The 20404-nt window shown below is 45.2% G+C and overlaps 2 protein-coding genes across 2 annotated transcripts; both read right to left on the bottom strand.

Moving 5' to 3' along the window:
• Positions 1 to 4603: 4603 nt before the first annotated feature.
• LOC138645518 (E3 ubiquitin/ISG15 ligase TRIM25-like) lies at positions 4604 to 6446 on the bottom strand. Its single transcript, XM_069734907.1, has one exon. It carries the CDS (start codon positions 6441 to 6443, stop codon positions 4872 to 4874), a length of 1572 nt encoding a protein of 523 aa, XP_069591008.1. The 5' UTR covers positions 6444 to 6446; the 3' UTR covers positions 4604 to 4871.
• A 2635-nt stretch (positions 6447 to 9081) lies between these two features.
• Positions 9082 to 14642, bottom strand: LOC138645517 (E3 ubiquitin-protein ligase TRIM39-like). The gene has a single exon (XM_069734906.1). The coding sequence runs from the start codon at positions 14632 to 14634 to the stop codon at positions 12904 to 12906; it is 1731 nt and encodes a 576-aa protein (XP_069591007.1). The 5' UTR covers positions 14635 to 14642; the 3' UTR covers positions 9082 to 12903.
• Between the last annotated feature and the right edge of the window lie 5762 nt (positions 14643 to 20404).

Genomic DNA, 20404 nt, shown 5'->3' with positions numbered 1-20404 from the left:
ACAGGAGGAGATGACACAGGTATATACTATATACAGGAGGAGATGACACACAGATATATACTATATACAGGAGAAGATGACACAGGTATATACTATATACAGGGGAGATGACATACAGGTATATACTATATACAGGAGGAGATGACACACACATATATACTATATACATGAGGAGATGACACACTGGTATATACTATATACAGGGGAGATGACATACAGGTACATACTATATGCAGAGGAGATGACACAGGTATATACTATATACAGGGGAGATGACACACAGGTATATACTATATACAGGAGGAGAAGACACAGGTATATACTATATACGGGAGCAGATGACACACAGGTATAAATTATATACAGGAGGAGATGACTTACAGGTAAATACTATATACAGGAGGAGATGACATACAGTTTTATACTATATAAAAGAGGAGATGACACATAGGTATATAGAGAAGGAGATGACATACAGCAGGTATATACTATATACAGATGACATACAGGTATGTACTATATATAGGAGGAGATGACATACAGGTATATAGTATATACAGAAGAGATGACATACAGGTATATACTATATACAGGAGGAGATGACATAGGTATATACAATATACAGGAGATGACACACAGGTATATACTATTTACAGGGGAGATGACATACATGTATATACAGGAGATGGCATACAGGTGTATACTATATACAAGGGAGATGACAAACATGTATATACTGAGGGGGAAATGAGAGGTGTAAGGTGAAAATGAGGGGTGTGAGTGCAAAATGAGAGGAGTGATGGAAAATAGTGGAGTGATCGGAAAATGACAGATGTGAGGTCGAAATGACAAGTGTTAGGGGGGAATGAGAGGAGTGAGGGGGAAAATAAGAGGAGTGAGGGGGAAAATGAGAGATGTGAGGGGGAAAATGAGAGGCGTGATGGGAAAATAAAAAGTGAGGTGCTATAACTAACAACATATATTTACTATGCCCAGGCAACACCGGGCTCTTCAGCTAGTAGTTTATAAAAGGTGATGAAACAGTCCCATGTACCACAGAAAGACATCAATGGAAACCACAGCTTGTCCCAGCAAACACAGCCGTCACACAGCTCTGCTGACAGGAAAATGTGGCCACATCGTGTATTTGTCACCTGTACATTAACACTAGGGGTGTGCGGCCCTAACTTTCCTCACATACAGTAGGTCATCGATGTCTGACATCTGGTGCTCTCTTCTCCCTGTGGAGATCCAGCATGGCCGCCCACGCTCCATACAGCCGAGGTCTCCAGATAAAGTGATTAGTGACACAGAATTACGGAAACCCTGTAATATGGCGTCCGGCCTCCGTCCTACACAAACTGTCTCCTCAGAGATCATTTCTGTCACTGATCATAAAGCCTCCATTACACCGACCTCAGCTACAAAATGGCCGACCAGGATTCTGCTCCTGAAATGGCGTCTCAGCTGTTGTGTGAGGAGTCACAGCCGGCTCTTCCTGCACATAACACACAGCCGGCCGCGCCATTTATCAGCTCTAAACGCACGATTACACCACCGATCTGAAGAAATGTCTGTGAAGCTGTCAGATATATGGAAGAAAACCTCAGTGTAAGATGGAAAGGAGCCGCCATCCTCCTCCTAATACCAGATGTGATGCCACCTACTTGCCATGGGTCTCTTCAGGGCTGTCCGAGACTACCCTGTGCTGGTTGCTATGGGTTACCATTCACCCTGTTACCGAAGAGAAATTACCTGGTTACCTTGGTTACCATGTAAATGTTATACTAAAGGGCGACTGTCAGCACCAAAGACTGTTGACACCAAGTCCAGGCGCCATCATGGCAGCCAACCAGCGCCGTGCAGCTTCCCATCTGGTTGTTTTCCATCTGTCTCCGTTCTTCTCAGCTCTATGACGTCAGAGCTGTCACTGAATGAAGGGTGGAGATAGCGGGAAAACAAGCAGGTAGAAGGGTTCACTATAAACGATTGGCGGCCATGATGCCCCGAGCGCCTGAACTTGATGTGAACCCAGGTTGTGTCCTGATAGAGGCTCTTTAACCCCTGGAGCTTTTTTCGTTTTTCGCTCCCGTTCTTTCCAGAGCCATAAGTTTTTTATATTTTTCCGTCAATATGGCCATGTGAGGGCTTATTTTTTGCGGGACGAGTTGTACTTTTGAACGATACCATTGGTTTTACCATGTCGTGTAACAAGAAGCGGGAAAAAAATTTCAAGTGCGATGAAATTGCAAAAAAAGTGAAATACCACTTTTTTGCTAGGTTCCCTAAATGCCAAAACTGACCTTCCGTTATGATTCTCCAGGTCATTACGAGTTCAGAGACATCAAACATGACTAGGTTCTCTTTTATCTAAGCGGTGAAAAAAAGTTCAAATTTTGCTAAAAATAAAAAATTGTGCCATTTTCCGATACCCGTAGCGTCTCCATTTTTCGTGATCTGGGGTCGGGTGAGGGCTTATTTTTGCGTTCCAAGCTGACGTTTTTAATTATATCACTTTTGTGCAGATACGTTTTTATTGATCACCCGTTATTGCATTTTAATGCAATGTCGCGGCAACCAAAAACGTAATTTTGGCATTTTGATTTTTTTTCTCACAACGCAGTTTAGCGATCAGGTTAATCCTTTTTTTTATTGATAGATCGGGCGATTCTGAACGCGGTGATACCAAATATGTGTAGGTTTGATATTTTTTATTGTTTTATTTTGATTGGGGCGAAAGGAGGGTGATTTGAACTTTTATATTTTTTTTATATTTTTAAACACTTTTTTTTTTAATTTTGGCATAGTCCATAGCCTCCATAGGATGCTCGAATCATGCACTACACGATCGCCTCTGCTACATACAGGTGAAGCACAGATCACATGTCACCGCCGGAGCCCACCTCAAGGCGGGGGAGTCTGCCAGCTGACGTACTATCCCGTCAACTGGCAGAAAGGGGTTAACTCCTTCACGACCGATGACCTGTTAAAGTGTTTAATGGCGCTGTCAATATCCGTAGGGAAGCACTTCACTAACCCCGCCCATCGGTGCCCGTCACATGATCGTGAAGTGCCAAACGGTTGGCATGACAACCGGGGGTCCATGCTGGTCATTGCCGGTCTGCTATGAGCGCCGCCCAGTGGCCGGTGGTGATAACAGAAGATCATGTCTGCTCCACATGAAGGGCTGAAGCCCGATGTACACAGCACAAGTGATCGGATGATCGCAGCTTCAAGTCTCCTAAGGAGAATATTAAAGCGTGTATAAAAGAAAAGAAAATGTTTTTAAAAAATATTAACTAAATATAAATTCCTATCACCGCCCTTTTGCCTCATTCAAAATAAATAAAAAATAAATGAATTAAAAATACACATATTTGTTATTGCTGCTTTCAGAATCGCCCGATCTATAAAAATATAAAAAGAATAAATCCGATCGCTAAACGGCGTAAAGAGAAAAAAAAATCAAAATGACAATTACGTTTTTTTGGTTGCTACAATAATACAATAATATGTAATAACAGACGATCAAAACATCGTATCTGCCCCAAGATGGAATCAATCAAAAAGTCAGATCGGCGCACAAAAAATAAGTCCTGACCCGGCTCCAGATCCTGGAAAAATGGAGACGCTACGGGTTTGGAGAATTATAGGTTTTTTTTTTTTTGGTTTTTTTTTTTAGAAACATTGGACTTTTTTTCACTACTTAAAAAAAAATAAAAAAGAACCCGTACATGTTTGGTGTCTGCGATATCGTACTGATCTGAGGAATCATACCGGCAGGTCAGGTTTAGGATTTAGTGAACATGGTAAAAAAAAAAAAAAAAAAAAAGAAGAAACATTTGCGGAATTGCACATTTTTTTTGAAATTTCACGGCACTTGGAGTTTTTTTTCTCCTGTTTTCCTGTACACTATATGGTAAAATCAATGGTGTCATTGAAAAGTACAACTCGTCCCGCAAAAAACAGTATAGAAAAATAAAAAAGCTACGGCTCTGGGAACAAGGGGAGCGAACAATGAAAACACAACTGAAAATCCCCGGGTTATGAAGGGGTTAATGCTTCGGTATTAGGCCTGGTTTACAGATTTTTGGGTTTCTCGGATGTTTGGTTTTATAACCTCCGCTCCGTTCACCTCTTCACACAGCAGAATTCTGGCCGTTCTACGGAGCATTTTATCAGCACTTTTTTTTAGGTAATTTTCAGAAGCGAATCGGCTCCAAACCCGGCTGAGAAACAAGTGGTGTGAACACAACAGAGAACAATCACCAGAACACAAAGCCACGTGAGGAGAAGCTCGGAGCCCGCGGCCGCCATGATGATCAGTCTGTAGTCTGGAGATAGCACACATTGCCTCTATGGGGAGATCTCTGCACACAGGACCACCAGAGCCGGTGCGGCCCCTCCGTGTATACGGCTCTGCTGTGTGTACGGCGCCTTAGTGACTAGAGATACATATATCCCCCTGATATAGAAGCAGCTGAACGCACACCGGACCCCCGATCTCAGGATCACTGGGGTCCCAGCACTCGTCCCCCTGATTATTGATCACACGTCCTCCTATAAATGAGAGGTTTCTGGTTGGAGTAAAGTAAATCTTTATTTCATTTCATATAACATTGAGAAGATCTGATAAAAAATACACAACGGGGACTACAAGTCCCATCATCCTACAGTCCGGAGGCTCAGATCACACAGATCAGACGTCACCGGGGTCCTGGAAAGCTGCTGGAGATATCGGGAGATTACAGGACATTTCCCATGGTGGTATATAGTTAGAATATACCATCAGTGTCTGATTGGTGCGGACCCCACAGACCCGGATAATAAAGTAGCCGCAGAGCTGATTTAGTGCTGGGTCCCCTCCCTGTTTACCAGCTTCTTATTGTAACAGAGGCTCCATCCTCCACATAGATGACAACATGTAGGGGTTCAGTGAAGGAGGCGGTGAAGGTGTGTAAGTGTCTGATGGGGTCACACAGCTCATAGAAGGACAGACGTCCGGCCTCATAGTCTAAGAAGACCCCAAGTGTTGGACATGTTGGCTTTACCCTGAGGACTAATTCATCTGAGTTGTGCCATACTTTATATCCACCATTATACATATCCAAACACCAACATTTATCATACATTCTACAATCAGACTCTTCTCCTTCCCTCTCTATACTGGGATAGGACAATCCAACACTACATTCTCCCATCTGGTCCCACTCTACCTCCCAGTAATGTCGTCCTGAGGAGAGGCCACATCTGCTTAACACCTGGGAGTAAGTCACAAATCTTCTTGATGGTTCTGGTATTTCTTGTTCTTCTTCTGATTCTGTTGCCGTTTTTAGCTCTTCTGATATCTTCACACTTTCATGAGCAGTGTCCACATCCAGCAATATGTCTGGGACATGGACCCCGAGTTCTGATGTTACATTGGTGACAATATCACTTATGGATCGGTATAAGGTCAGTGAGATCAGAACCTCATCCAGATCCTCCTCAGTACTGACCTCTCCACCATCTCCTCCTGTTTCCTCATCACCTCCATAACTACACACTGTAATGTCACTTTCTTGTAAGAGTCTTATTGGGTCGGTGACACGACACATCTCCTCCACGTGACGCATCTTCCTGGACAGCTCGTCCTCCTGTATTTCCAACTTCTTAATTAGATGAGATATCTGAGACACAATCTTCTCCTCCTGCCTGGAGACCTCACTCAGCGCTTTCTTTTCTGCCATTTCCAGTTGCTTCTTAATGTCAATAAATATCTTACTGATGTTCTTCCTCTCATCAGAGGCTTTCTCCTGGATATTCCTCTTATGATCCTGCAGATTCTGGATTCTTATCTGAATTTCTGCTTTTTGGGGATCTAGTTCATTGTGATATTTTAACATTTTCTTCTTTTTGTTCTCAGAAGCCTCATGTAGAAGTTCCACCTGGTGTCCTCTGTGTTCACCAACCAGACAGCAAGACACACACAGACAAGCCGCGTCCTGCGGGCAGTAATACTCCAGAACCTTCTTGTGGAGGGAACATTTTTTGTAACCAAAAGAGCCGGTGGGTTCTGTTAATAAATGATCCACTGTCTTATTGTGGGCGTTCAGATGGTCGTCACATAGAGAAGTCTCACACTGCAGACAGGATTTCACAGCCGGTACAGGAGACTTAGTACAGTAAGTACAGAAGATTCTGGTCTCCTCCATATCAGGCTGAGTAGATGAGAAACGCTCCACTATGTTCCTCAGCTTTCGGTTCTTCTCCAGGTCCGGACGCTCCGGATATTCTGCTCTGCAGTCAGGACAGGAATACCCTCCAGCCGCCTCCTGTGCATCCAGCACACTCACAATACACGAGCGGCAGAAGTTGTGTCCACATCTCAGGGATACAGGGTCTGTATAGAGGCTCAGGCAGATGGAGCAGTTCAGCTCGTCCCTCAGCTCAGCAGACGCCATTGTGGTGGGAAGGAACAGGAACCGAAAGTAGAAGTTTGTTCTATAAGACAGGTGGAGATTCTGTGCAGGATAACTAACCCCTACAACTGCATGGTTCTGATCACTGCTGATCCTCAGGAAGAAAGCATTTACTAATCAGCCATTAGGATCTGGTGTGGGATTAGGATTTGACTTGTAGAGACTCCTGAAGAGCATCTACCACCAGTTCAGGGAAGGAGAAGTAAAGGCCCCATCACACATAGCGAGATCGCTAGCGAGATCGCTGCTGAATCACAGCAACAGCGATCTCAGTAGCGATCTCGCTATGTGTGACACGTACCAGCGATCAGGCCCCTGCTGTGAGATCGCTTGTCGTGTCGGAATGGCCTGGGCCATTTTTTGATCGTTGAGGTCCCGCTGACATCGCTGAATCGGCGTGTGTGACGCCGATTCAGCGATGTCTTCGCTGGTAACCAGGGTAAACATCGGGTAACTAAGCGCAGGGCCGCGCTTAGTAACCCGATGTTTACCCTGGTTACCATCGTTAAAGTAAAAAAAACAAACACTACATACTTACCTATCGCTGTCTGTCCTCTGCGCTCTGCTTCTCTGGTCTGGCTGTGAGCGTCGGTCAGCCGGAAAGCAGAGCGGTGACGTCACCGCTCTACTTTCCGGCCGCTGTGCTCACAGCCAGACCAGAGAAGCAGAGCGCCGAGGACAGACAGCGGTAGGTAAGTATGTAGTGTTTGTTTTTTTTACTTTAACGATGGTAACCAGGGTAAACATCGGGTTACTAAGCGCGGCCCTGCGCTTAGTTACCCGATGTTTACCCTGGTTACCGGGGACCTCGGGATCGTTGGTCGCTGGAGAGCGGTCTGTGTGACAGCTCTCCAGCGACCAAACAGCGACGCTGCAGCGATCCGGATCGTTGTCGGTATCGCTGCAGCGTCGCTATGTGTGACGGGGCCTTAAGCAGAGGACTCATAAAACTTTAGTGCATACAAAGAAGGATCTTCACAAATGTTGAGTTGGGTGAATTAAAATTCATCTCTACCTTTTCCTAAGCAGTTGGAGTCCGGCCGAAGACGCTGTATGTGGCCGATGAAGGACTCATCATTAGGTCTTATTCACACATCAGTTATATCACGAACCGTTGTCCATCAGTGGTTTTGGTCTGGTTTTCATCAGTGTTAGGGCAGTTTTTACCACTGGTGTTTAATTGGTGATTTTCACGGATGATTGTGAAGATTCTCCGGTCTGGTACAATGTTAATCACATTGATGCCGTCTGTGATTTTTTTCAGACCCATAGACGTGAATTGTTCATTTTAATCCGTGATTTGTATAAAAAATTAACATGTTGCCGGATTTTATGCAGACCACTCGGCCCACAAAAAACACGGACAGGTGAACAGCCCCATAAAACATGTACCTGTTATTGTCCATGTGAGAAGATGTCAGAGGGGCGGTGGCAGTGAGGGACATTCAGCAGACGCCAGGGACAGCCTGACGCAGACCCAAATCCAGGCCTGTCCGCCATATCCGGGATGGTGGGGATCTGTGGATTTATTATTTTTGTTCATTCATAATTGTAGCATCGAGAAGTTTTCCGCTTCATTATATGAGGTTTTTCTTTCTTGTGAGCAGTTGTGTTTTTTAAGAGCCATTTTTCCAAACCTTTCTGTAAGGCCGTGTTCACATGTAGCATAAATGTTGGGTTTTTCTCTGTTGCATCTTATCTACTTGTGCACCAAACTGGACAATAACAATCTCTATTATTGCGTTTTGCTGTTTTTTAGGCCTTTTTTCCTTTTGATTGTTTGTAGTGCAGATGTGAAGCCGCATTTTTAATTTTTTTTGTACTACAGAAAATCTTTGATTCTGCTTTAAAAATACAACTGTGTATTTTATGTGTCTTTTTCAGGCTCCTCATAAAGATAAAACGCCCCAAGACCGCAGAGTTCAGCAGCGTCTTTAGACGCACAGCGGGTCGGAGTTTGCAGGAAATCACATCCACTTTGCTTCGAGTTCGTTAAACAGCAGAATTTCTGTCCATAAAAAAATCTACATTTACGCCACATGGGAACCTGGTCTAAATGTCTAAGCGAAGTGAACGTGATCTCATGAAATCTTCGTCCCCTTTGGTCCAAAGATGCTGCTGAACTCTGCGGTTTTGGTGCTTTTTTCCCTCTATAGACTTCTGTTTGGAGACAAAAAATAAGCATGTAAAAAAAATTGCTGTCGCATTTTTAAGCTTGGAATCAAAGCTTTTCTACACTACTACAAAACTGTTAAAAAGGCAGATTCACATCTTCGGCAAATAAACGTAGCGTTTACACTAAGTGTGAACAAGGCCTCAGTGTTACATGTTTGTGATTTATGTGCGAGCCCCCATCACAGGCCGGGACCCAATATACGACGTAACTGTACATCATATGTCGTGAAAGAGTTACGGAACACTGGGGATATAATTATAAGGGCCGCTGACCAAGGTGGAGGAGCCGTTATCTGGGATCTCGCTGCAAACATCTCTGAATCCCAGTGAATATCGGGGATAAGACATTATCAGACTTTTTCCTCTGATTGTCATTTATCCAATATCGGAATGTGATTTTAGCAGCAGACCGTGTGGAAATTCTAAATAAAAGACAAAGGGATTTTTTATTAACAAAGAACTATACAAGCACCTCATTGCTATTATTTGCCAAACGTGCATAACGATATTAATAATCCCCAGATATTCCATCATTTTGGGGATTGGGTCAATCGCTGTTAATTTATCCCACTACATCAATTTAGTTCTTCAGTCCTTTGTTTCACACTCACCATTGTTTTTACAGGATTCTTCCCATTTTATAGATGAATTCAGTCACATCTGAACCATCTCACTGTATATTTTTTACTTTAGATGTAAATTCTTTATACTCTAATATTCAGCCTAATTTGGATGTAGAAACCATAGAAATATATTTGTACAATAACAGATCTTTCCCGGGATCAGATTGGGGCTTTTATTCAGGGTATTAGATATATTTAGAACCACAATGATTTTTCCTTTGGGGATGTGACCAATCGGCAGAAGAGGGGTTGTGCGATGGGGTCTCGTTTCACGCCCGGTTATGTAAACTTGTTACTGGGTCATTTTGAGTCCCTGTTCATCGCTCCCTTCATTGTACCGATGGGTCACATCTCTTTTTATAAAACATTTATTGATGATTTATGTTTAATTTGTCAATTACTCTTCATGAAGCTGAATGTTGTGTTCAGTGATTGACATTGACCCTGTGGGGTCTGGTGTTTAATCCGACCTATTCTTCTGTCCAATTTCTAGAACTCGCAATCACATGAGATCCTACAGACAAGATCGTATCATACATATTACTTAGCAATGTGGATATTATCAGCTGTCTAGAATTTGGTTGTGGTTGTCTCCTGAAGTGGATACAACTTGTCTCATACGGCTAGTATCGGGGGATCACAAAGAACGGCACCTTAGATGTGGACTTTAATACACAGCACATCTCCTGCAAAGAGAGGTTTCTAGCTAAGGGCTGCCCTGAAGACATCTTTACAGACGCCTAGAGGAAGACCAGACAGACATCCCAGAAGGAATGTATTAAAAAGAAAAGGACAGGAGATTAGATAAGTAAAAAATACTAAAACTACTGAAAATATGGAAGAATTTAAATTTTGTCTCATCACGTAGTGAAGGCCGAGCCTCCATTAGGAAGATATTATGCCGGTATTGGTTCATTCTCCGTGGTGATCTGTTTCTAAAGAACTTAATTCCCAAGAAATCAAATATAATATATAGGAAATATAAAACGTATCTGGTAACGGGACCACAACATTTTTTGTCTCATTTTATTGCCTCGCCATTGTTTTAATGAGCCTCCGCCAGGGGGTAGATTCCCTTATTCTTCCCTGTTTCTTATCACCAGGACTTCACAGTATGGAATATTCTGCGTAAAAAAAGCACAGAGGGTAAGAAATCTCTAAAAATCTCATCCACTTTGCTAGAACTGTAAGGAAAATGTTCACACGTTCTGCTTTTCAGAGTTTTTATGCAAATTTTCTCTGCGTTTTACTGTACCAGCAAAGGCTATGAGGTTTCGGGAATCTCCTGCACACGGCTCGGTCTGTCCTCAGTATTTTGTGAAATCCCTCGGTTTTTGCAGGATGCAGCATGTCACGGCTTTCAGCATTTTCCCAATGTTTTTCATCAATATAAAGCAATGAGTGGTGCAAAAACACTGAAAAATTGCAGGTATCAGATTTTGCTGCATTTTTGGTGCCAAAACCTGATGAAAGTGAATTGGATTTTTTTTTATGAACTAAACTTTATCAGCATGTACAAGAGACACATGTACAAAAACACAGGGAAAAAACGCAACAAAAACTAAACAAAACTTGCTTTTTCAAAGTAAGTTTCTTACTGCCAGGAGAGCAGATTGTGTCTGTGGGAAAAAAAAGCAGCAAAAATGCAATGTGTGAACATAGTCTAAGGCAAGGCATTTTTTATTCACCAAAAAATACAACAGAAGCTCCTTGGGGCATCAAGAGCTGATTGGTGAAAGTGAGAGTCCGGTAAGTAGAATTTGTACCTATTATATTTTTATATTATAGTAGATGGTGGCCCGATTCTAACGCATCGGGTATTCTAGAATATGTATGTAGTTTATTTATGAAGATTTAAGAATAATGCAATGAATACACAGGATTCGGCCGGCCGGGCGCGACCAATCAGCGAAGCGTGGTTCAAATCCCGCGCCAATTTGCGGCCGGACTGTGCCTCTGTCGCCAGCCGCGAACAATTAGTGAAGCCAGGGCCAGCTCCAGGTTTTTGGGGGCCCTGGATGAAAGTGTCTCAGTGGGCCCCCCCCTTTATCACATACCATGATTCATGATGCACAGATACAGCAAAGAAATATAGCACAGCCACATAGCATATAATACAGCCCACGTAGTATATAACTCAGCCCACGTAGCATATAGCACAACCACGTAGTGTATAACACAGGCCACATAGTGTACAACACAGCCCACATAGTATATTGCACAGCCCATGCAGTATATAACACAGCCCACGGAGTATATAACACAGGCACATAGTATATAACAGCCACGTAGAATATAGCACAGCCATGTAGTATCTTGTACAGCCCACATAGTATATAGCACAGCTATGTAGTATATAGCACATCCACGTAGTATATAGCACAGCCACATAGTATATAGCACAGCCCATGTAGTATATAGCACAGCCCACGTAGTATATAGCACAGTCCATGTAGTATATAGCACAGCCCACGTAGTATATAGCACAGCCCACGTAGTATATAACACAGCCCATGTAGTATAACAGAGCCCACGTAGTATATAGCACAGCATTGTAGTATGTAACACAGCATTGTAGTATGTAACACAGCCACGTAGTGTATAACACAGCCCACGTAGTGTATAACACAGCCCACATAGTATATAACACAGCCACGTAGTATATTGCACAGCCACGTAGTATACAGCACAGCCCATGTAGTATATAGCACAGCAATGTAGTATATAACACAGCCCACGCAGTATATAACAGACAGCCACGTAGTATATAGCAGAGCCACGTAGTATATAGCAGAGCCACGTAGTATATAACACAGCCCCCTGCAGCCTATAACACAGCCCACGCAGTCTATAACACAGCCCACGCAGTATATAACAGCCAACGCAGTATATTACACAGCCCACGCAGCATATTACACAGCCCACGTAGTATATAACACCGCCCATGCAGTATATAACACAGCCCATGTAGTATATAGCAATGTGTGCACAATATCCCTGTTAAAAAAAATAATTAAACAAAAAAGTTATATACTCACCTTCCGGCGCGCGAGGAGCAGGAAAAGCGCCGGAAGGTGGGTGAGAATATAATGATTTTTTTTAATTTTATTTTTATTATTATTATTTTTAACATTATATGCATAGGCAGCATCAATAGTAAAAAGTTTGTCACACAGGGTTAATAGCAGCGTTAACGGACTGCTAAACCGCTATGTGGGCGGCTGGGCGCTAACTGGAGGGGAGAATGGAGGGGGCACTGACTGCAGGGGAGTAGGGAGTGGCCAATTCGCGGCCGAACTGTGGCCGTTGCTGATTTGTCGTGGCCGGCTGGCCGCGACCAATCAGCGACTTGGGATTTCCGCGACAAACGGAAGTTCCCCTTAGACGATTATATAGATACTTTCCATATGTCACAGACCCTGAGAGTGAAGGGGCCACAGAGCTGATTTAGTGCCATGTCCCCTCCCTGTTTACCCTGCACAGCGGCGCTCTGGACCCCAATGTGCCCCCCATCCACTGCGGCTATACTGCAGCTCCTGCATGACATATCCCAGCTATATACCAGCACTTTATCAGAGAGGATTAACCCTTTACTGAATAACAATTATCAGTCTCAGGACAATTCACCCATTAATATTTACATTCTACATCTGATCTACAGGGAAGGAAAAACAATAGGAACAATCCCCCCATGACTCCGCCAGATACACTGTATTATTAGAGGGTCCTGCTGATAACTCACTATATACAGATGTGGCCATGTGACAAGGAATAATGTAATTATAATGTGACGAGGACGACATCGGCCTCAGCTTCTTAATTGTAACAGAGGCTTCAAAATCCACACAGAAGATAACATGTAGGGGCTCAGTGAAGGAGGCGGTGAAGGTGTGTAAGTGTCTGATGGGGTCACACAGCTCATAGAAGGACAGACGCCCGGCCTCATAATCTAAGAAGAATCCAAGTGTTGGACATTTTGCCTTTACACTGAGAGTTAGTTCTTCGGACTTGTGCCAAACTTCATATCCTCCATTATACATAAACAAACTCCAAGATTTATCATTATTGTCAATACCAGACTGTCGTCCTTCCCTTTCTATACTGGGATAGGACAGTCCAATGGCACATTCTCCTATCTGGTCCCACTCTACCTCCCAGTAATGTCGTCCTGAGGAGAAAACACATCTGCTTAACACCTGGGGGTAAGTCACAAATCTTCCTGAAGATTTTGGTTTCTCCTGTTCTCCTGATTTTGTTGCCGTTTTCAGATCTTCTGATATCTTCACCCATCTATGAGCAGTGTCCACATCCAGCAATATGTCTGGGACATGGACCCCGAGCTCTGATGTTACATTGGTGACAATATCACTCATAGATCGGTGTAAGGTCAGTGAGATCAGAACCTCATCCAGATCCTCCTCAGTACTGACCTCTCCACCATCTCCCCCGGTGTCCTCATCACCTCCATAACTACACACTGTAATGTCACTTTCTTGTAAGAGTCTTATTGGGTCGGTGACACGACACATCTCCTCCACGTGACGCATCTTCCTGGACAGCTCGTCCTCCTGTATTTCCAGCTTTTTGATCCGATGAGATATCTGGGACACAATCTTCTCTTCCTGCCTGGAGACCTCGCTCAGCCCTTTCTTTTCTGCCATTTCCAGTTGCTTCTTAAGGTCCTTAAATCTCTTACTGATGTTCTCCCTCTTATCGGAGGCTTTCTCCTGGATCTTCCTCTTATGATCCTGTAGATTCTGGACTCTTGTCTGAATATCTGCTTTTTGTGGGTTCAGATCATCCAGATATTTTCTCAGTTCCTTCTTCTTCTTCTCAGAAGCCTCATCTAGAAGTTCCACCAGGTGTCCTCGGTGTTCACCAACCAGGCAGCAAGACACACACAGACAAGCCGCGTCCTGCGGGCAGTAATACTCCAGAATCTTCTTGTGGTGGGAACATTTTTTCTTCCCAAAAGATCTTGTGGGATTTGTTAATATATGATCTAATGTCTTGTTGTGGACAGTCAGGTGGTCGTCACAGAAAGTATTCTCACACTGCAGGCAGGATTTCACAGCTGGTACAAGAGACTTTATACAGTAAGCACAGAAGATATCAGTGTCCTCCATATCAGGCTGAGTAGATGAGAAATGCTCCACTATGTTCCTCAGCTTTCGGTTCTTCTCCACGGCCGGACGCTCCGGATATTCTGCTCTGCAGTCAGGACAGGAATACTCTCCAGCTGCCTCCTGTGCATCCAGCACACTCACAATACACGAGCGGCAGAAGTTGTGTCCACATCTCAGGGATACGGGATCTGTATAGAGGCTCAGGCAGATGGAGCAGTTCAGCTCGTCCCTCAGCTCCGCAGACGCCATTGTAGTGGGAAAGAGCGGGAACTGAAAGTGATAAGAGTTTCCTCCCAAGATTATTATTAAGGGCAGAGAGTCTGTGCAGGATAATTAACCCCTACAACTCCATGTTTGTGTTCACTGCTGATCCAAGAAAGCACTTAGGGATCAGCCATGAGGATCTGGTGTGGGATTAGGAGTTGTAGTGTCTCCAACTGGTCATGTTAAGCATCATTCACACATCAGTTATTTTATCAGTATTTCTGGGCCAAAACCAGGAGCGTCTCTGTAAGGCCGGGGTCACACTAGAGAGAAATACGGACGAGGGAGAGGCGCAAAAACAACGCATTGCACTCGGACCAATGTTTCTCTATGGGGCAGCTTCCATCAGACGTTTATTTCTCGGCCGTATTTAATGGGCTGAGAAAATCGCAGAATGCTGCGATTGTCAGCGTATTCCTCCTAAAATCCGCCAATGAAAGTCTATGGGGGCGAGAACACACGGACCAGCAGTGTGACTTGCGAGAAATACGCAGCGGTGTTCTATAGAAAAGCCGGCAATTCAGTGCGGTGTACAGTAAAATCACACTGACAGGTTAGAATAGAATAGGTAGAATAAATGTGTACACATAGAATAGGTATATATATATATATATATATCAGTCAGACACATATATATATTTATAATTAATACATAGATAGATAGCATAAAAGCCGATAATTCAATTGCTGGCTTTTGCTAAGTCCTTACCAAACCCGACAGGATATGAGACATGGTTACATAATAATAACTAGATGGGTATTTCCTGAAGGAACTACAGATAGTGCTTTGGAATGGTGCCCGGGCTGCCCCTGCAAGACTTTCACACTTGGGTGCCCCTCAGGTGCAGGTTTGGTGGGCGGGGCCCCTCACGGGCCAATTTGGTGGTTGGGGCCGCTCGGGGGCCGATTTGGTGGTCAGGGCCACTCGGGGGCCAATTTGGTGGACAGGGCCCCTCGGGGGCCGATTTGGTGGTCGGAGCCGCTCGGGGGCCGATTTGGTGGGCGGGGTCACTCAGTATCTGAATTGGTGGGCGGGGCACCTCAGGGACCGATTTGGTGGTCGGGGCCGATTTGGTGGTCGGAGCCGCTCGGGGGCTGATTTGGTGGTCGGGGCCGCTCAGGGACCGATTTGGTGGTCGGGGCCCCTCAGGGGCCGGTTTGGTGGTCGGAGCCACTCGGGGGCCGATTTGGTGGGCAGGGTCACTCTGGGTCCGATTTGGTGGATGAGGTCACTCTGGGTCCGATTTGGTGGGCGGGGTCACTTAGTGTCTGAATTGGTGGGCGGGGCACCTCAGGGACCGATTTGGTGGGCGGGGTCACTCTGGGTCCGATTTGGTGGGCGGGGCCACTCTGGGTCCGATTTGGTGGGCGGGGTCACTCTGGGTCCGATTTGGAGGTCGGGGCCCCTCGGCCTCCGATTTGGAGGTCGGCGCCCCTCGGCCTCCGATTGGGAGGTCGGGGCCCCTCGGCCTCCGATTGGAAGGTCGGGGCCCCTCGGCCTCCGATTGGGAGGTCGGGGCCCCTCGGCCTCCTATTTGGTGGTAGGGGCCCCTCGGCCTCCTATTTGGTGGTCGGGGCCCCTCGGCCTCCGATTTGGTGGTCGGGGCCCATTGGCCTCCGATTTGGTGGTCGGGGCCCCTCGGCCTCCGATTTGGTGGTCGGGGCCCCTCGGCCTCCGATTTGGTGGTCGGGGCCCCTCGGCCTCCGATTTGGTGGTCGGGGCCCCTCGGCCTCCGATTTGGTGGTCGGGGCCAATCGGGGACCGATTTGGTGGGCGGGGTCACTCTGGGTCCGATTTGGTGGGCGGGGAACCTCAGGGACCGATTTGGTGGGCGGGGTCACTCTGGGTCCGATTTGGATGGCGGGGCACCTCAGGGACCGATTTGGTGGGCGGGGTACCTCAGGGGCCGATTTGGTGGGCGGGGTCACTTTGGGTCAGATTTGGTGGGCGGGGTCACTCTGGGTCAGATTTGGTGGGTGGGGTCACTCTGGGTCCGATTTGGTGGACTGGGTACCTCAGGTGCCAATTTGTACGGCAGGTCACTTTAAGAGCTGATATTATCTGGCAAAACGGTGTCCTGGTGGGGTCATGTAGAGTTCGTAGGCGTTGGCATAGTAACTGGGTCTGACTGTGCATATCAATGAGCTGATCAGCCAGGTGGCAGTTGGCATTTATTTTGAAATTGCCTCAGAAATCAGCCATTATACCCTATTGAAACAATTTCCCCATTGAAATGCATTGAGATGAAATTTTCAAACGCATAGTGCGCCAAAACTACAAATCCGATCAACACGAAAAATACTTAGCACACCTCCCAGGAACGCTGGCTTCGAAATGACACCTCACTGGAGTCTGTGCGTGCAGCGGTTCGGGCCGCATTAATTGCAGACTGAATAATAATAAGAAGTTAAGTACAGTGGAATAAAAATATAGTGCTTTTTACAAAGCACTATAATAATAATAATAATAATTTTATTTATATAGCGCCAACATATTCAGCAGCGCTTTACAAATTATAGAGGGGACTTGTACAGACAATAGACATTACAGCATAACAGAAATACAGTTCAAAACAGATACCAGGAGGAATGAGGGCCCTGCTGCTCGCAAGCTTACAAACTATGGGGAAAAGGGGAGACACGAGAGGTGGATGGTGACAATTGCTTTGGTTAGTTGGACCGGCCATAGTGTAAGGATCGGGTGTTCATGTAAAGCTGCATGAACCAGTTAATTGCCTAAGTATGTAGCAGTAACGACACAGAGGGCTATACAGTAAACCATCTCATATCCGTTATATTTTTACATATTCCTCACTAATAATGTTAGTAGTTTTTGTGTGCAATAGTTTGGAGATCTAGGTGTTAAAATAAAGGGTTAAATCACGGAAAAAACTAGCGTGGGCTCCCGAGCAATTTTCTCCGCCAGAGTAGTAAAGCCAGTGACTGAGGGCAGATATTAATAGCCTGGAGAGGGTCCACGGGTATTGCTCCCCCCTACCCCCCTGGCTAAAAACATCTGCCCCCAGCCACCCCAGAAAAGGCACATCTGGAAGATGCGCCTATTCTGGCACTTGGCCACTCTCTTCCCATTCCCGTGTAGCTGTAAGCTGAAAACTAAAAAGTTATAGCTCTCTGAATAAAGTAATGCAAAAACTTATTTTTTCTCTAAAATAGTTTTTACTGTGTAAAAGCGCCAAAACATAAAAACACGATATAAATCTGGTATCGCTATAATCGTACTGACCTGCAAAATAAAGTCATCTAATCAGTTATACCACACGAGGAACGGCATAAAAAATAAATAAAAACAATTCTTCTCATTTGAAAAAAAAAAAAGAGAATTAGGCACCAGTTGATGTAATCAAGCAATGTTCTCTGGTTCACACCTCAGTATGCCTCCTTGGGATCTCTGTGGGGTGGTGCACTCATATAGGTATCATCAAGGTAAAACATAAGAAACTGAAAGAACTGGGGCACTCACCCGGATCCTTCTTGATGTACAATTTGATTCCATGGTGACATTAAACCATATTAAAGTGCGGAGTGCAGGTAGCAGGGGAGCTGTGCAGGTGAGAGCTTGACGGACTTACGGCCGTGTTGCGCTTGCTTAGTGCTTCTACGGGTCCATGCATGGAAACCACAATGTAAGTGCTCAGCGTAGAGTGCAGGATAAATGTGAACCCAAACGTTATGTAAAATGTTCCCAATAAAAGCTTCAACTCAATCCATAAAAAAGCAAGTCCCCACTCAGGTCTGTCATCTGTTAATGGAAATATAGCGGACTTCCATGTTTCTGGTGTTACAACTAGTGTTGAGCGATACCTTCCGATATCGGAAAGTATCGGTATCGGTTTGGATCGGCCGATATTCAAAAAATATCGGATATCGCCGATACCGATACCCGATCCCAATGCAAGTCAATGGGACCAAAATATCGGAATTAAAATAAACCCTTTCTTTCCTTGTAGGTTCATTCTACATGAAGGAAAACAACTAAGAATAATGCCGGATGTATTTGGGGAGGTGGCGGAGACATTAAAGTCATAGAGGTTTATCCCAATCAAATAGAATAGCATGTTTTTTGGTTTTTTTTAAGACGTTCGGAGTGACAAAGATATTGACTATGTAAATTTTTTTTTTATTTTGTCAGATATTGATGTTTCACTATTCCACGCCCTTCCCCTTCTTTTTTTTCTTTTTTTTTTTCTTTTCCCACACTTTCATCTTCATCATCATCAGCATCTTTGACATCAACTTCTTCACCTTATTCATCTTCTTCTTCATCTTCTACCTATTTTTTTTTTTTTATTACATTCTTCATATTCATTTTATTCAACTATTATTATTCTTCTTATTCTACATATTCTTTTTATTCCACTGTTATTATTCTTCCTATTCTACTTCTTCATCATATTCTCATTTGTGACAGGCATTCCCGTAGTTGTTATCTATAAAAGTTTGAAGATTACACCTTCCGTTCTGCCAGTCACAAAAGTTACATTTGTCCGCGTTCAGTTTGGCCTGCAGCATCAGGCTTTATCCAGGGGCACCACGAGGAGGAACGGACTCACCCCCATACACTGCTTAGTCTTCTTCTGCATATAATTTAGATAATATCTTTTGCTCTGATATTAAGTCTTATGCTTAATGTTCTTCTGCTCTTTGTTCTGCAGCCTCTTGTTCTTCTGCTTCTCGGTCTTCCATGTTGTCGTCTCCAGGGTCGTCGTCTCCAGTGTCGTCATCTCCGCCGTCGTCGTCTCCGCCGTCGTCGTCGTCGTCATCGGGGTGGTCTTCCGTGTCGTCGTCATCGTGGTGGTCTTCCGGGTCGTCGACGTTAGGGTCTTCAACTTGGAAATGTAGCAGAAGGTACAAGAAGGCTGAGAAAATGCCAAGAACCAGCTGATGGAACTGGAACTCGGATGGCTACCCGAAGGTTCAAGAGCCTATGGAACTACCGAGGACCAGCTGACGTTACTGGAACCCGGTTACTAAGCAGGAGGTACCCGTGCTAAAAAGCACTACCAAGGACCGCCTGACGTTGACGGAACTCGGATACCCAGAAGGAGGCACCTAAGCCAAAGGCTCTGCCCGGAACCAGCTGACGTTACTGGAACCAGGATGGGGAGCAGAAGGTACAAGAGCAAAAGACACTGCCGAGAACCAGCTGACGGTACTGGAACCCGGATGGGTAGCCGAAGGTCCAAGAGCCAATGGAACTACCGAGGACCAGCTGACGTTACTGGAACCCGGTTACTAAGCAGGAGGTACCCGTGCCTGAAAGCACTACCAAGGACCACCTGACGTTGGTGGAACTTGGATACCCAGAAGGAGGCACCTAAGCCAAAGGCTCTGCCCGGAACCAGCTGACGGTACTGGAACCAGGATGGGGAGCAGAAGGTACAAGAGCAAAAGACACTGCCGAGAACCAGCTGACGGTGCTGGAACCAGGTGGTGGACCCGAAGGCCCACAGGAGAGGAGAGAACAGCTAGGCCGCGAGGCAGCCGCAGTTACCGAACCCCAACAGTCCTACAGGGGGAGCTGGGCCTACTGGCACTACAGAACCAGCCTTGACTACCAGTTCACGCAGCCCACATAGGAAGCTCCTAAACTGGAGGCACCCTGGAGTTGGCTAACCCGACCGCACCACGACGAGGCAAGCATAGGTGTCTCAGTGAGCTTGACACAACCCGGAAACAGCTGACGGTGCTGAAACCAGGCTTGGCACGAGGGAGTACCTGTGACAAGAACACTGCC

The sequence above is a fragment of the Ranitomeya imitator genome, chromosome 7, assembly GCF_032444005.1.
Source record: "Ranitomeya imitator isolate aRanImi1 chromosome 7, aRanImi1.pri, whole genome shotgun sequence".
Classification (NCBI taxonomy): domain Eukaryota; kingdom Metazoa; phylum Chordata; class Amphibia; order Anura; family Dendrobatidae; genus Ranitomeya; species Ranitomeya imitator.
The sequence above is the reverse complement of the archived record's forward strand: the minus strand, read 5'-3'. Positions and strand labels throughout refer to the sequence as shown.